The sequence below is a fragment of the Ixodes scapularis genome, unplaced genomic scaffold, assembly GCF_016920785.2.
Source record: "Ixodes scapularis isolate PalLabHiFi unplaced genomic scaffold, ASM1692078v2 PGA_scaffold5__190_contigs__length_132052651, whole genome shotgun sequence".
Taxonomy (NCBI): Eukaryota; Metazoa; Arthropoda; class Arachnida; order Ixodida; family Ixodidae; genus Ixodes; species Ixodes scapularis.
In genome coordinates this window covers 5,931,369-5,945,047 of record NW_024609880.1, presented here as the reverse complement: position 1 = coordinate 5,945,047, position 13,679 = coordinate 5,931,369, and the positions used below count along the sequence as shown (strand labels likewise).

The following is a 13,679-nucleotide window of genomic DNA, read 5'->3' as shown; positions in this document are numbered from 1 at the left end:
AGAACTCATCTGCTCGCGACCACGTGACCACGTGCTGGTGCAGCACGAACAATATGGTGAGAGGAGTGGTCCAGCCATCCCTGTGCGGCTCTGTTCCCGTCCCCCTCCGGCTTCTGGCGGCTCTTCGCGGTAGCAGATAGAGCTCACGAATTTGTTGACCTCGGATAGATGGCAGCGCTAAAACTCCATAAAATAAAAGTTTTGTCGATGATACCAGGTTTTCGGCACATTTATATTTATGTTGGAACGACAATATTTATAGAAAATTTACCTTTTATCGAGCAGGTATTCATGCAACTTGCTATCTTTCTACAAGATCCCCATTGATGTCATGCCGTGTGGTCCTCATGGACGCCGCTCGTGGCTGCAGGTCGGGGAATATTCTCATTTCTGTCTCGCGATTACGCGGCAGAATCGCAACATTTCGAATTAAGGAGGTGTGTTTTCTGTCCTTTGTGACAAGATAAACAATGTCAAAAGTAGATGCCAATTCTTTCAACGTTAAAATCGTTGCACAGCTCTTTTAACCGTTTGTTAATCAATATCTGATATGTATTCCCCAGGCAGCTAGTGAGCGCAATGGGTTGGTAATTGGAAGAGTCATGTTTCAGAAGCACTATAATGTGAGCCCGCTTCCGTGCCTGGGGGAAGCGTGCCTTCTCCCAGAGTTGAAAAAAAGAGGAGGGTTCTAAATCACGTTACAACTTTCGAAGCACAGCATAGTGCAGTGCACATCTGGCCCCGGTCTATCTCTCTCACTTCCTTCTGTGTCATGTGGTACAAGTTGCAGGGACAAGGAGGAGCATATGGGGCTATGTGCGCACACTTTTAGGATGTATGCCACAGGTCTACTGATGGCTGAAGAGCTTTTTGTTGTCTGCCAAGCCAAAGCAATGGCTACAGTAGAACAAGTGCTTGCTGCCACCCAGGCCATTGCCGAGAGTGTGGTGACCTGATCCCGGCTATACTTCCCTCATCCCCTAAGCTGACAGTAGGGTGGGAGCAACGCGCGAACCGGACCACTCATCTGCCTTCCTTTTGTCACCTGACCCCACTGTGCCTGTGGGTAAAACCGGGAGCGTGATCATGTGGCAAGAGGCGTACATATGATTGGCCCAACGAGAACGTAGTTCCTACAGTAGAACCCCATCGATAAGTTTCCAGTTCTTGCTATTTTATTGTTGATACATTCGCGACTAGAGACAAGGAGAATGTCCCAATAAATGTAGGCCTGATTTTTTCAATTCATACGTTTCTGGATCTTATGATTTCCCGGGAAGTATGCTCAACATCTCGACATACATCGATCCAATACAGTCAAACCTCGATGTAACGAAGTCGGTAAAATTCTGAATTCACTTCGTTACATTGAAATTTCGCTACGTAGAAATTCGAGGCTAACCTTAAAGAAAGTTTCCACAAATGTTTCTCAGGTGAACAAGACTCACCGAGGACGCCTCTATTTCTGTTGAAAGTAGTCCATCACCTTTTTCTGAGCCACTCTTGGCATTATTATTTGCATCACACGACGTTCGCATAGCCAGACGACCTGCATTGCGTTTTAGTCTTGCTGTGGTATCGCGAACCGCCTCAAGACATTGATCGCGTCCACCATTTCAAGGTTACTGGGGGCATCGCAGGTGTCTTGCTCATCAGGCTCGATGTTGTCCCAGTCTTGCGAGTTCCCACGAACATTGCTAGCTATCGCCTCGTCGGTCACCTCCTCCGTCGCAGTGGCGGCAGAGTCGGCGTATAGAAAGTCGTCGTAATCGACGTTGTCAGGAGCGGCTACATTGCCTTCAAGGCTCCATCGCCCAGGACGAGAAACGCATGCTTTTAGTTAGGCCTCAAATGAACTACTCAGCGCGAACAAAGTCGATGGGCAAAACGACGGCGGCTCTAGTGTCCTCTAGTAGCCGTTCTGTACACCACACTCGCCAGATTCGGACAGTTTCACCCTTTGCGCTTTTTCGGGGGCCCATTTCAGCGGATGTGCTAACCAAAATCTCCTTCGGGACCCAAAAGTTTGTGACAAATTGTCCATGCAATTTCGTTATAATGAAATTTCGGCAAACGGGACTTTGTTACAAAGAGGTCAAAAATACATGGCGTGCATACACTTGCGGTTAGAAAGAGTTATGTACTTTGTTACATCGGGGGTTTTGTTACATAGAAGTTTGTTACATCGAGGTTTGACTTTGCCAATAGGACAATGAAATCCCGTCGTGCAATCGGCTAATTCCCTTCCAGTTTGAAGCACCATGGGTTTAGTAAACCTTGGCGCCTGTTCTGAAATCGTTTCGCAGCAAATGATGTAAAGTATACAGTGTGAAGAGACACTCTCGTTAATATAGTGCAATAAACTTCACCAGTGAGGATTTGATTTACTCAGTTTACTAGGCCTAGTCCACTACAGGAAAGGACTGCAAGCTTCAATGCATAGAATAACGATATCGAGGTGTTCACACCTCTATCTGTAATCATAGAGTCTGCATGCAGTGCTTGCACTTGTTGAAAAGATTAAAGAATTGAAACCGCACCGCCGGCCCATACTAACCGCTTTTCTTGTAATCGCGTGACTCCCGTCATGTTTGCTTTCTTTTTTTCAGTTCTGGCGAGGATATGCAATTGGCCAAAAATAAGGCTCCACCAAGTGATTGCTCCATCTCATATCGCAAATTTCAAGGGGCAAAACAGAATCAGTGCATTCTCTTAAGTGGCTTAGGCCTCCATGTCACTAGGGATCACTCTTGAGCACTCCAGCAAATGCTTCCAAGTGGCTTTGAGACATGCGACTCTAGTAATACTAGTAACTCTATTATGTATAAAGAAGAACACAAACAAAACACACAAACCTGCCACCACACTTTCACACTTTCAGCTTAAGGGTGAACGGACTATATTGATGTCACAGAGTGCAAAAAGAACAAACGAAATGACAGCGCGGGGAACAGATTGGTGGGATATTGCCTACTTACCCTCTTGGCCTCCTCCTGTGCGCGCTCCTTCTTGATCCGGTTCAGCTCAGCCATCAGCTCGGCCGTGTCGTCCTCTTCGCTGTCGTCACTGTCTTCCTCCTGCGGGAATTGTGACTATCAATTTCAGGATCTGCAAATGCGCTTTGATCCAGGGCTTGGCTCTGATTTTGGTCAACAGGAAAGTGAGATCTAACTGGCTCTCATGAAACAAGCTAAGATATTGTTCACATATGGTTTGTGTGCTAGCGAACGTCACTTGCGCATGGAAATAAGACGACACAACACTTTCAACTCGTCTGCTAACGAAACTGAAAATGGGTAAGTGCCTGAAACAAACCAAGTGGCATGGCAAAGTGATAGCAGACATGGAATGCATTGACTAAACAACCTGCTAGGAGATGGCGCCACCGGCCCATCACATCTCGCGTCACCGCGCACCGCTTGGGCGCGGCCCAAGCCATGCGCATAACAAACCAACGGACGGTAGACAAACGGCAGCTATGAAAGCCGACGCCTCGTCGGTCGCTTATCTTGTTATTAAATAAAGCTATGTTCGAATACAAAACATAACAACTGGCGACAAAGTATGGGATCATGGATACGTGACCAGCCTGGACGACATCAACCCCAGATGCAAGTGATCAAGCGGCTCCCTGAAGAAAAACTACGCGAAATCCAAGCGCAGATTCTGAAACTATAGAAATGGCGACGTTTGGCGAGGTGGAGGAATACGGCAACAAGGAGGCTTGGTTGCTGCATACGGAACGGCTGAATGCTTTCTTCAATGGACTTGGCCTCGAAGACGACGAAAAGAAAAAGTGGGTTTTCCTGTCGACCATCCGAACCAGCACAAAGGTTACCCTTCGCAGTCTGCTAGCACCGGCAAAGCCGAAGAAAAGGAGTACAAGGAGCTCATAGCTGCCTTGAACAACCGCTTCAGCCCGCCCCCATCAGAAATCACCGAACTTCCACCACTGCCGAAGTTCGGCGACTTCGGCAGTGGCCGACCACTGCAAGTTCGGCACAGCTCTCAACTGCATGCTGAGGGACTGCCTCGTATGTGGCATTTTTTGGGGCGAAGCTCCTTAGGGTCTAGCCTTGTCCGGCGTCCGTGCTCACATCGATTGCCATCCCATCTGTCTTCTTAAAAAAAGAAAAAATGTTTGCGCAGTCGACAGGATTCAAACCTGTGCGGGGAGGCCCCAATGAATTTCTAGTCCATCGCCTTAACCACTCGGCCACGACTGCAGGACGAGTAGGGGGCTCTGAGATGTGGTGGTAACTCAAGAGCTGGGGATGTCATGGATGAAACGTTGCATGGAGCCGCTCAACGTCTATACAGGAGAGGGCGCTGCGGTCAAATTTATATATAATCGCATTAAACTTTGCATGCATTGGCTCAACATTTATAGACGAGAGGGCGCTGCGGTCAAATGCTCAAATGCGTATATAACCACGTTCCATACCACACATTCTCTTTCTGGCATGGATGAAAATGAATGAAAAGCTCGGCATGCTGCGGCTCAGCGTATCAGCACCACCAGAGCTTTGCCCCAATCAACATCATTCACGACGTGGAGATGCAGTCATTTTTTAGGAATGAATTTTGCCAGAGCACAGGGTCAGTCGTTCTGAAAATTCATTTCTTTTTATCTTGGACGATTGACAACAAGGGGTTTCCCCATTTATCTCAAGGTTTGTTCAGTACAATGGCCCAATGAACTTCTGGACCACGACAAAAGCTACTGTTTGGGTTTCCAGTTTGAACCATACTATATGTGCTTCTTATGTCACATTTGTCTGGGGTACACCGCAACGCACCGCGCTGCACCGACGGACGCTTCACGTTCGCCTGGTCGTGTCAGTGCGGCTGCATTACGTTCGCGTGGGACTTCATGCGGCGCGCGGCACCGGTGCGTTGCTGCACCAGCTGCGCCGTCGGAAGGAGACCATGCAGGTCCTCGCACTGCGACCTTGAGTTAATGCTCTCCGCTTCCTTCAGCATCTCCTCTCTCTCTCTCTCTCGCCTCATTGTCAGTTTTCCTTCCTCGTCTCGCGAAACGTGGCGGCCCGCAGCTGGAAAAAATGTGATGTCGGCACTGCTATCTTCCTTCCCTCAAGCCCTCTGCTCTGGCTATGATTCCAGCAGTGACGACGGGCGTCGTTTTTCTCTTTTCGGAAAGTGCGTGTGTGTGCGTGCGGTGCTGCGTTGCGTCGGCCGCCAAGCAACCAGTTTACTACGCCGGGCACGTGAAGCTTTCGTCGTTCGTCGGATTCAAGACATCGGTGAGTCTTCGGACTTCGTTTGAACTTTTCCCTGGACTTTGGGTCCCACAGAGGGGACTTTTCTTTTTCAAAACTTTCATCTTCTTTGCACTGGTGAACTTGTTACCCGGCTGCAGTTTGTGCCGCAAGCGGTGAGTTGTTTCGCATTATGTTTTTTTCGCGGCCCCGCTGCCCAAGGTTCGTGAGTGTGTTGTTGGAGTAACGCGTGTTCGGCATTTCGTTCTGATGGTTTTGTCGTGCTGTCGCCGTGCGCAGCTTTTTATCACCTAATTAAATTTCTTGTTTTTCTTTTAACCCCTGCGTGCCTGGCCTCTGTTGATTTTCACACCGGACGTGTACCTATCGCTTGTCACCAGTCCGACAATAAAATCGCATATGTGTAAACGCTCCGTTTCATAGTCCATGTGTTTTTGTTTTTACGTTGGTGGGCAAATTTTAAGTATAACAAGTACATACTTGAACCATCCACTTGAAAGACAATTTGTTACTTTCATTCCTCGCTAGATGGCGCGAGCCGCCGCCCCACTCTTGCGGATATTTTTTACCGTCCACCCGTTCATGTTTTGCCCTAGCAGTGACCGCACTGAGCACGTCGCACGGCGGGATGCTTCGCGTTCGCCTGGTAGAGCGTCATGTGGTGCACCTACACAGTGGCGTGGCCTTGGGGGCGACATTTTCTCGGTGCCGTGCGCGCCCCAGACGAACGTGACATTAGACGGAGGAGGCATTGTGCTTTCATAAAAGTGAAAGATGGGAACCTGTAGATAACCTTGGATGAGAAAGGCAACTGGAGCTCTTGTGTGTCTAGGAGTTTGGCTATTTCAAAGTATGGACGCTTTTTAAAGTAACATTGTTTTGAAAGTATCTCATGGGGAATTAGTACTGCCAATCGCAAAGGCGCCAATATCATTTCAGGGAATTCGGTGCAGGTGATTTCTTAATAAATTTAGTGTATGTTTTGGTTTAGACATTACCAGTGATGTGATTGGCCTAAGCCGTTTTGGAGCACCCTTTGGAGCAGCCAAAACAGTGTTTCGGAGCAGCAAAAGTGACTTTTGGAGCAGATATTCTTAGAAAAATACAAATATCCGTTTGAAGTGCTGGACAAACGAAGGACACTCTGCTTGCCGCAATAAACAAATTATAGTCAAGTTAGACCACCTGGGAGTTTTTCAACATGTAACTGAAATGCCAATGACATGACACATTTTGCAATGCTTCAGTTAAATGATACGTATATATGTACCCGCTATAAGTAAATAAGAACCAAAGTGCACATATGAAAATTTATTCGAAAATTACACCCTTAGTAGTAAATAGCGCAGCATTAGGTTGACTACTGATAAAATAAATGAAAGCAGTCTCCAATGGATGAAACACGTAACTACTGCAGTGCAATGCGAAAATGTCGCGCGAGCGGAGATGGCTGTTTGATAGAAACCATGCCACTCCGCTCCGTCACCAAGTGGTTCCCAAAATTGTATACAAAATGTAACTGTCCAACATACGGCAAGAAACAGTCCAGCGGCACGCGCTTGCCAGGCGGGCAGGCAAGCTACAAGCTAAACACACAGAAAAAAAAAAACCTGAACACATTGATGAAAGACATCGCGAGCCAGGGTTAAAAAGTTCTTGGAGCACTTTGCGCAACGACTGAACTCGATACAAACAAGCGCGCTGTGCGGGTTCAGCGTGCAAACATTGCATTCTTTGCTTTAGCTCACTTTTCTTCACCAACTTTCTTTTGAGGCAGATTTTTCACGTACCTGGGTTCCTCTTTAAAGAGAGCCAACCGAGAGAAACCTAAGTAATCGATACTTTGACAAAGCACTCTTTGAGCTAGAGAATCTTGTAGTAGCGAATTAAACAAGAACAAGAATGCTGATGAACATGCGGCGGTTCTTAAATTTCATTTTAGAAAGCGCCATATCTGCAGCGAACGTGGGGACGGCAACAACCGACGTCGCACGATCACGGTGACGGAAAGGCAGGGACCAAAAAAAAGTGGTTTCGTTTCCTAACATGACGGCATGGCTGGTACCCCAGCACGTTAGCGTCGGAGCGTCCGCACACGCCCGCGTCTATCGTTAAAAAAAAAAAAAAAAAAGCGAGACAACGAGGGCGCGCAGCGATATATGGCGGGAAAATCCGTGCAAGACCGGATGAACAATTGATGCAGGGTACTTTGTGTCGGGCGGCCGCTTGCGCCACCTAGTTCATGCGTGCTCCATTACGGTACTAAGTTTAGTTTCGGTTTAGAAAGACGACCAAAATCGGTCCCTTGGCTTGGCACAGATTACCCATATTTTGGCAAAATGTAGCAGGATGTAGCAGGGCGAGCTCCTTGGCGCAGTTTGGCGCAATTGGCGCAGCAATCACATCACTGCATTACTTATTTCTATTTAAAAATAAGAAAAAAGTAAAATTAAACTCTGAATTTCGGAGAATTCGGAATCTAACAAAAATAAACACCTAACACACAGAATCCTAGTTATAAAAGCTACGTTTTGAGTGGGAATAATTTGGCGACATGAAATCATTATGGATTATGCCATCACTAGCGCTAGCAACATGGAAACGGGGAGCTGCGGATTACGTCCCAGTGAGTCACGAGCCGCATGCCCGCAGGCTGCGTGTTTGAGATCCTCGAGATAAAGGAACCTCGTGCAATCCTTATCTTCCAGGACGAAACTAAAGCTTCCTCTGAGACTCGCTTTTCAGGCCTTGAGGTCTTAATCCCAAAGAAGCAAAGTCCCTTACTACCAACCAATGGCACTCACCTCGTCAATGGAGTCGTCTGCATCAAGATTAGAGGCTGGCACCTGGTCTAACCTCGGCCTTTTTGACGACGATGAGGATGATGACTCTGGGAGTGGAAGATCGAGCAATATTAAAAGGGAGTGCAGTGAACCCGAGCACGGACGCAACAAACAGTTGTCACACTATGAATGAATAGTACTAATGCTAGGTATAGGTTGACATGCATTAGGCAGAGAGAATATTTGCAGCAGGAATCTGGAACTATCACCTAAACCATGCTGGTAGTAATGACTGAAGATTAAAAAATTGGCATTTTCAACGGAACCCTCGAAAGTCACTAGACGCCATATTTGAGGTAACTGCTCACAGCGCATGCCCGGGAAGAGTTTCCCCTCAGCTCTAGGGCAACCGCTTGAGAAGAGGGGAAGGAGAAATCCTCTTATCACCAGGACTCTCCTTTGTAGGTTTCGGGCTTCCCCAAACGTTGCTATTCTCCCTCTAGAAGATTATAGAAGATTAACTTGCCACTCAAAACTCGTACAAAAGCATCTTTCCCCTCTCTCTCTTCTCCGGTGGTAAGAAAGCAGCAGCGAGCTCAGCTATGACCGCCAGTGAATACTCCCTATAGTTTTATAGATATAATCTAAAAATTGCCACTCTAGACCAATTTTAGCCATGTCGTACCAATTTATGCATTTTTTACTCTCCTTCGATTCGCTGGCATATCCACAGCCTTCATCCTTTCAAAGAATGTATCTTCTCCACATCGGAACTTGTCAATGTACTGCACGATACCGGAAAACCGCCCAACCCACCGTCACTGAAAACTGCGTTATTCTAGACATAGGCACTTGTCTGGTCAAATCGGGCACTTAACCCCTTGCCTACTAATAGATTATATTTGATAACATAATCGATTAGTAGATTAATAAATATAATATACTAATAGATTACATTTGATCGGAGAGAGAATGCCATGAGAATTTAGCCAAGAATGAAAAAAAAGCAGTCGCTCGTAAGCGCTTGCACTAGAACAACATGGCTTTTGTGCGGAGGTCAGCTTTAGCCCACGAAGAGATATAAAGCCTTCTTTTTGAAAGTGATCATTGCTCGGGCTTATGCAACGACGAATCTTTCAGGCCTTTCCGATTTTTGAGAATCAGACGATAGTTTTTGATTGGCAGCGACAGGAGTGATGAAAAACAATTTCAATCCTGCGAGCGCTCCATCAACTTTGGCATCTGCACGTCAGTGGGACTTGGACTAGAAGTCCCGATTTAGAACAAGATACCACATCTGGAAGTCGAAGAAATGTTTTTGTCTTATTTTATCGCAAATTGCTCAATTAAAAAAAAATTTTGCTGTACGTTCCTCGAAGAAAAAAAATGAGTAGGCAAATATTTTAATGCAATTAAATGCAAAGGTGCAAGCAAGCTGGACAACAATGACGAAAATAATCCCTGGAGAAGGGGAACAAGAGGGGCAAAGGACAAACACAAATCTCCAAGACAATTACGTGACTGGTGCGCGACCGGAAAAATCCACCTGGTCCTGGTTCGACACCCGGACCAGGCAGATTTTTTCGGCTGCGCACCAGTCCCCTAGCTGTGTTAAAGATTTGTGTTTGTCCTTTATCCATCTTGCTCCCCCTCTCCAGGGATTATTTTCGTCATTGAGTAGGCAAGGGGTTAAAGTGCAACTCAGCTTCATCTTTTGTTTTTGAAAAAACAATGCAGTCCTCTTCAGTACGACCTCAGAAGACCACACGCGGAATGTTATGACCTAGCTGTTTAAATGTTTTTAAACGGTCCAGCAAACTTTGCAATGCGCCAAGTTGCCGAAATCAGCTTACTCTAGTGGGCAACTAACACTGAGTCAAGACTATGGTGTTGGCACAGGCATCATTGAGATAAACGTCGTCGCCATTGCGCCCTTTTCTTTGTTTTTACTTATCCGGGCAAGCATAGCGGGTGACGTCAGCAACATTTCCGCCTGGCACTCAACGGTGTCCACGTGATTGGCGGAACGCGCATCTTGGGAGCCTTCTGTTGTTTTTTTAAAGGCACTTCCTTAATTCGCGACAACTCCTCTATTCTCAATGCCCCCCCCCCCGGCCTGCCAACCCCACCTAAAAATTTAGACACCCCCCTAATTTCAATTACTGGGGAAACCCCTGCTTCTGGCTGTCCCGTCGTTACCGCCGTTTCCTGAGTCACAACCGCCGTCGTGGTCTCGCCGTTTGTGATTATTGTCTTTCGGAGGTTCTTTCACACTATGTGTGCAGACTGATGCCGCAGTTGTGCAGACATTGTCGAAAGTCGTAGACCCCAAAACATGGTGAGGAGCGCGGTGAAGACGACACTGGCACCTGGCACACGCCCGCCCCATTGCCGCCCGCCGTTGCATAGAAAATCACAAGACATCTCTTACCACATAATAGCCATGTTTTTGGTGGCCTGAGGCCAATGCTGCAAAACAGAGCCGAAGTTTCGGTTTCGATTTCTACTCACGTTTAAAGGAGCTATGCAACAATTTTTGGACTTTGCGCAAATACCGCTTAAAACGGATCCCTAACGTTAATGACCTATGAAACACGCGTTCGTTTTTCACCCCACGCAATAGAGGTCCCAGAAAAAAAATTAAAGAAAAAGGAGCAGCGTTCACCCCCTCAACTCGCAGCCAGAACAAGCGGCCACGTGATCTGGAGCCGATTATATGCCGCCAGTGTTGATCATGGCCATGCGCTGGGATTGGCAAAGCGCAGGACACGCGCTGAGTTCCAGACATTGTTATGGCTCGGCTGTTGTCGTCGTTGCAGCGATTGGACACGCGTCACTACCCGAATGCTTCTCGAGCTAGCAATTGTCACGAGCCCAAGTCGAGTGCCCACGCAATGCTCGGGTCCAATCTATGAACCGCATTCAAATATCGTCACTTGGGTGTACTGCGATCCCCGAGTTACGTCATCAAATTTTGCAAAGGAGAGATTGAATGAAAATGACCGCTTTTGTCCTTGAAATTACACCGCAACAAAGGAGTTTCTTGGCCAATGGCGTTGCGTGTGAGTATCCTTGAGTCCCAGGTGTGCCAGTAAGCTCGTGTAGAGAGAAAAACATTCCAACTGAATATCGTTGCACAGCTCCTTTAAAGTAAGATTCCACAATATATATCCTATTTATTGCAAAGAAAATGATGTAGTGCCTTTTATTCATGCTTTTTAATGTAAAATCACTTATTATGTCGAAATTTTGGGAAATTGAGCAGACTTGCCAATAATTTGCAGAATTCCAAAGTTTGAAAAATGTTAATAGTGGGCGCTTGAACGAAATGGGCACCTCCGCAGTATCATACGGTATCTTATATATATCGGCACTTTTTTTTATAAGACAAAAGCGACCATGCAAGGGCAGAACTTCAGCACATAAAAGTTAAAAAACTCTTCCTATCTTCAAGAATGAAGCTTCATACTTAAAACATTTATGCCCCAAAAAAGCTCACCTGAGTATGCTGCTCATGTCATGTACCGCAGCGCCAAAAAGATTTACTGGACTATACATAAGGTAGATTCGCCAGCACCAAGTTAAAAAAAAAAGTATCCCTTTTTTTAGAGCTCTATTATGAACTACGGCTTTCTGAGATGCTACACCTGATCTGCATGTTGATGACAAGCGTGATGAAGCTGGAAACCCGTAGAAACTTCACTGCTAGTGTCGGTTTTGCACAAAACAGGGTGCGGGTTATTTTGCCATTGCGCAATGGTTTCAATCCTCTATAACAATCAACATGTAGCTTTCAAAAGGGGTCCATTAGAGGCGAGATATTTTGGTGCCGCCCTCTCATGGCTCCCATCGGCAACGTCATGACTGGGATTTGCCTCACCGTGACGTCACAAGTTGTGGTCCTGGCCGCTCATCAACATTTACAAACAGCAAGCCTGACGGTGCCTGTAAAACTCACAGTGGAAGCCTGGAGTCGTCGCATTCTTAAAACTGCACCATCGAAGTTGACAGTCTGATGCAGCTCTACTTTTGTCGAATGCAAAATTAGTCGCACTAAAGTCACCGACGGAGGGAGAACAACAGGTCATGTCTTTCAAATGACCGGCCGAATGCCCCGCCTACACCGCCGGCAGTGGGAGCAGCGTTGGGGAAGCGTCCTCACCTCGGCCACTCTTCTTTCCGTCCCGCTCGTGCGTGACTATGCGCTCGCGTTCCTCAAGCTCTCGGCGAAAGTCCTTGGACTTGAGTTCGTCGCTGGTCCCCTGGCCGGGTTGCCTGATTGGACGGAACATGGAGGACGTGAGCGAATTTAGGGCCTCCGTTTCGTACATAGTGTGCAATGCTGTCAAGGCTGTTGGTTCGAGCCTGTGCCTTGATCACCGTGCAAGATGCATACAGGTGTGGAAACACAGCATGGTAAACACTGCAACACAATCAACCAGATAAAGCCCCATAGGCGCACGTCTGAGTAGCCTATGCCGACAGCGCCTTCACCAATTAGATGGTGCCACTGAGAAAGAAAATGTCTTCTTGCCATGACACTTGTGCACGTGCTTCTCCCTTGGCGCGTCTGCTCTCACCTTCACAGACGCTGGCTTGAATATCGCACCAGAGGTCTCTCCTCTTCAATGTGTTCATAAAACAGTTCTTGTCGTCATTGAGGCACAATACATGGCTCAACGAAGTTGTGCATAAGCAACGCGTAGCGCTAGTGCTAAGTTTTACATGATGCGTCACGCCCAAAAAACGACTTTAAAAACAAGCATGTCCATACATAAGCATTGAAAACCAGGCCCGCGACAGGCTTCCACTAGCCGCTAATCGAAGAGTCACCTGGTGGCGCCGCTGGCAGGCATAACAAGAGGACCTCATGTGGCGGCTGCGACGCTCGCGGTATCCATACCTATACGCATCTTACACCGTGGTCTTTATGCAACGTTTAATTTGCACGAGCTTTCGTTGAAATGAGATGCTAGATGAAGCTAAGCGCTCGAGTTGGTAGCTTTGACAGCGTTCTACAGAGCACGAAACGGATTCTAGCCTGTCCGTCCCACTCACCTGTATTTGAGTTTGGTGTGGCCCGGGAGATCTCTGCTCGAATACTGCTTCGAGAGAGCACCCAGGTCTTTCTCGTTACGCCCGCCGCCTCCCCGAGCCGGCTCGAATGTGGGTCTGGCAGCGGTGGTCATTGCGGATCCCTGAAAGACGGTTTCGCAAGTGAGATCGACGCCGACTTCTGTGCGCGAGATCGACCAAGCGGCGTTCGTATCTCACTTCGCGGCGCTACTGCGAGTACTGTTACGTCCTTTGACGACACCGCAAGCTTTTCAAAGCGACAAACGTGATTCGTACGGGAAATAAATTTAGATATATAAGGACTTACTGACCCTAGCCGCTGCAACGCTACGCCACCGAAAACAACAGAATATAGATGTCTACCACGATCGGACTTTTGATTTTGGGTATCATAGTTGCCAGATGATTTTCAACAACTAGCTACAAATCACCACAAACTTGACACTGACTCTTAATCAAAAAAGATTTTTTGTAAGAATGTGGACAAACCTTAAACACAAAAAAAATTGTTTTAGAAGACATAAGTGGGTAATTTTAAATTTACGCATTACGACAGGCGGCAACAATATCTCAAGGTAGA

The 13,679-nt window shown here is 47.0% G+C and overlaps 1 protein-coding gene across 2 annotated transcripts in view; it reads right to left on the bottom strand.

Annotated features, from left to right (window-relative positions):
• LOC8027605 (spliceosome-associated protein CWC15 homolog) overlaps positions 1–13,477 on the bottom strand; it is a 35,721-nt gene extending 22,244 nt beyond the window's left edge. The window contains exons 1-5 of one of the 2 annotated variants that reach the window (XM_029973089.4): positions 13,411–13,477; positions 13,082–13,221; positions 12,186–12,298; positions 8,045–8,130; positions 2,979–3,077 (exon numbers count right to left, since the gene is read on the bottom strand). In XM_029973089.4, the coding sequence (XP_029828949.1) occupies positions 2,979–3,077; positions 8,045–8,130; positions 12,186–12,298; positions 13,082–13,212 (429 nt within the window). In that variant the 5' untranslated portion in view covers positions 13,213–13,221; positions 13,411–13,477. Of the gene's footprint in view, positions 1–2,978; positions 3,078–8,044; positions 8,131–12,185; positions 12,299–13,081; positions 13,222–13,406 lie in introns of both variants that reach the window. The other variant, XM_042293856.1, reaches the window with a different exon arrangement.
• Between the last annotated feature and the right edge of the window lie 202 nt (positions 13,478–13,679).